Source organism: Brassica oleracea, chromosome C6 (assembly GCF_000695525.1).
Source record: "Brassica oleracea var. oleracea cultivar TO1000 chromosome C6, BOL, whole genome shotgun sequence".
NCBI classification, from domain to species: Eukaryota; Viridiplantae; Streptophyta; class Magnoliopsida; order Brassicales; family Brassicaceae; genus Brassica; species Brassica oleracea.
Window position 1 is genome coordinate 3,133,693 of NC_027753.1, and position 3,628 is coordinate 3,137,320.

Below are 3,628 nucleotides of genomic sequence, written 5' to 3' on the forward strand. Positions count from 1 at the left end.
TGAAACACAAATTGTAACCTTTCTCTGGTTCAATCACACTAATTAGCAAATCTTTCTCCTTGGTGTATATAATATCAATGCATTAATGGCTGAAGTTTCCCAGCAGAAGATATCACCAAACCTCTCACTTTTGCAGCTTGCTGTTTGCATCTTTTTGGCAAAGTCTTACAGTTATGATCTTCCAGGAACTCATCTGCAACATCTCCGTCTTCATCAATCCTATTACGACATAATATGTTAACATTACCATATATTCTTGTGTATATATGTTCCTTGAATATTTCCTATTCTGGAGTTCTTCTTCTCCACGGTTTAGGTTTAGTAACCGACCAACTAGTTGTATATATACTTTGACATAGTTATCTTAATGAGGGGGTTGATATTCAGCAATTCATATCTTGTCATGGTATCAGAGCATATGATCCAATTCTTTTCTATTGCTTGATATATCGATCTCTTACCAGCTGCCTCTGTTTTTTCATACACGAAACAGAGCCGCTACTTACGAACTCAATAATCTCTGCGCACGATGTCTCTTGTGGAAACAACCGCAGCACCTAAGAGGCGAACAATCTCGCCTTATGATCTCACATCTGGAGATAACCCCGGTGCCGTCATCTCATCCCCGTTGCTCAACGGTACGAACTATGATGAATGGGCAATTAACTTGCGGATGGCCTTGAGCTCACGCAAGAAATTCAGATTCATTGATGGAAGCATAGCCAAACCTGCAGCTGACTCGCCAAATCTCGAAGATTGGATTGCCAATAATCATCTATTGGTGGGGTGGATAAAACAGACTATCGAACCTAAGATACGATCGTCTATATCTACTCGTGAAGTTGCAAAAGAGCTGTGGGATATAATCAAGAAGAGGTTTTCGGTGAAGAGTGGAGCAAGACTCCAACAGCTCCGCAATTCTCTAGCCACTTGCAAACAGAACGGGACTTCGGTGGACGACTACTTTGGGCGCCTGACGAAGATCTGGGATGGAATAAAGGAATGTATGAATTCGAAACAGTGTAGTTGTGGAAAGTGCGAATGCGACCTTAACACAGCTCATGAAAACGAACGAGAGATACTAAGAGTTCATGATTTCTTATCAGGTCTTGATGAGTCGGTACATGGTGTGATCAGATCACAAATCTGCGCCATAACCCCGCTACCAGACCTTGACAGTGTGTATCAGACTGTGGTGCAGAATGAGACGATTAGATCGAATGCGACCACAACACAAGAGACGCAAGTAATGAGTTTTGCTTCTCAGCTCCCGCCTCCTGCGTACAACAAACAAGGGAGCGCTGGAGCACGTTCGGTGCATCCAACTAACAGAGACCCTACTCGCAAATGTTCTGTGTGTGGTCGTACGGGACATGATGTAACCTCGTGCTTCAAGATAGTGGGGTATCCTGAATGGTATGGTACAAATCCTGCTCGGGGTCGTGGTTTTTCTGGACGAGGACGAGGTGGAACTCCTCGTGCAAATAGCACACAAATAGTGGGAGCTAACTCGGCGGTTCTTCCATCCTCTGTTGTTCTTACCGAGAGTGACAGGCAAGGACTAAGTGGCATCTCTGATGAGCAGTGGAAGATCATTCAACACATGGTGGGGAACTCATCTAAGCCTGAAACTCTGAGTGGTAAGATGAATGGTATTGAATGGATTTTAGACACAGGTGCGACTCATCATATGACCAAAAGACTGGACATACTGGAGGATGTTCACTCGATACTTCCAGTCTCTGTAAAGCTGCCTGCTGGATCGAATGTCTTTGCATCCAAGCAAGGGACATTTCGATTGAATCCCAAACTAGTACTCTATAATGTTTATCTAGTTGACGGATTTGATACGAACCTGATATCGTTTGGCCAATTGGTCACTGATAATTATTTGGTTGGGCAGATTACTGATAAGATGTTGGTGTTGCAGGACCGCACTACGAAGACGCTGACTGGAGTGGGTGAAAGAGAGAGAGAGGGACTCTACCGGTTGTGTGGAATTGCAGAAGTAACATCGCTACATACGAAGGTTCGCGAGGACTCAGTTTTGTGGCATAACCGGTTGGGTCATCCATCTTCACGTGTTGTTGGTTTAATTCCTGGTGTTAGTAGTAATAGTGATTTTTTTAAAGACTGCGATGTGTGCTTTCGTGCGAAACAAACTCGCCAACCTTTCCCTGATAGTTCCAATAAAGTTGATGCAATTTTTGATCTAATTCACTGTGATTTATGGGGTCCATACACGATATTTTTTGACGATTGTAGACGACTACTCATGAGCAGTTTGGGTTTATCTTTTACCGGATAAAACTTATGTCTCACGCCATATACTAGATTTTGTGGCGCTTGTGCAGACACAGTTTTCAAAGAAAATAAAGACAATAAGAAGTGATAATGGTACGGAGTTTGTTTGTCTCACCCGTTTCTTTCTGGAGAATGGTATCCATCATGAAACCTCGTGTGTTTACACCCCGCAACAAAACGAACGGGTGGAGCGAAAGCACAGACATATATTGAATGTGGCAAGGGCGCTGCGATTTCAAGCGCATCTTCCTATTGGGTATTGGGGTGAATGTATTAAAGCAGCTGTATATCTTATGAACCGGACACCTTCACAGTTATTGAATGGTAAAACTCCATATGAAAAATTATATGGTCGTGAGCCATCAGTTCGGCATCTACGAGTATTTGGCTGTCTCGCCTATGCTCACAATATTAATCATGCTAGTGATAAATTTGCGCCTAGGAGCCGGCGTTGTGTCTTCTTAGGCTATCCTTCTGGAAAGAAGGGCTGGCTGTTGTATGACTTGGAGAAAAGAGTCATCTTCCATTCTCGAGATGTTGTCTTTAGTGAGAATCAATTTCCATTAGCTAATCAGTCTAATGGAAGAGTCTCTGTCACACCAGAAATATCACCAGAGTTTGGAGAAGTATCATTCAATGACTCTGCTTCAGAAGATGTTGAGACTGCAACTGTAACAGAGGAACAGAGTATCGAACAGAGTCTGGATGAAACAGTTACTGCAGCACTGAATGATTCATCTACTGAAGTGTGTAATGAAACGGTTTCTGCAGTTCCGGCTGAGATGATTCCGACAAACAATATTGAGGTTACTGTCACGGAGCCTCCTACATCGTCTGCTCCAGTTGAGACGTCCTTAGGACGAGGTCACAGACAGAAAACTCAGTCTACTCGTCTCAAGGACTATGTTGTCAACACAGTAACTATTGAGCAATCTCTCTCTCTCTCGTCAACTTCACCCACTACACAGCTATCTTCAGGTTCGGTCTATCCTCTGTCTGATTACTTATCTTCTCATAAATTCTCACCTAACCATCGCAGCTTCCTGGCCTCGATCTCTTCCCATACTGTCCCTCGCACTTTCTTGGAAGCGATGGAAGATGACATATGGAAGGGAGCGATGGGATCCGAGTACACTGCTATAGACGAACAACATACATGGGATCTTGAACCTCTTCCACCCAACAAACGAGCTCTTAACTGTCAATGGATCTACTCGTGGAAGTACCATGCCGATGAAACCGTTGAACGTCCCAAAGCAAGGTTGGTTGTATGCGGAAATAGACAAAAGGAGGGGATTGATTATACAGATACTTTTTCACCGGT

At 43.6% G+C, this 3,628-nt stretch overlaps 1 protein-coding gene across 1 annotated transcript in view; it reads left to right on the forward strand.

Annotated features, from left to right (window-relative positions):
- Positions 1–529: 529 nt before the first annotated feature.
- The window catches only part of LOC106297229, a 3,248-nt gene continuing 149 nt past the window's right edge, over positions 530–3,628 (forward strand). The window contains exons 1-3 of the mRNA XM_013733510.1: positions 530–1,813; positions 1,904–2,029; positions 2,355–3,565. Coding sequence (XP_013588964.1) covers positions 530–1,813; positions 1,904–2,029; positions 2,355–3,565 — 2,621 coding nt within the window. The remainder of the gene's footprint in view (positions 1,814–1,903; positions 2,030–2,354; positions 3,566–3,628) is intronic.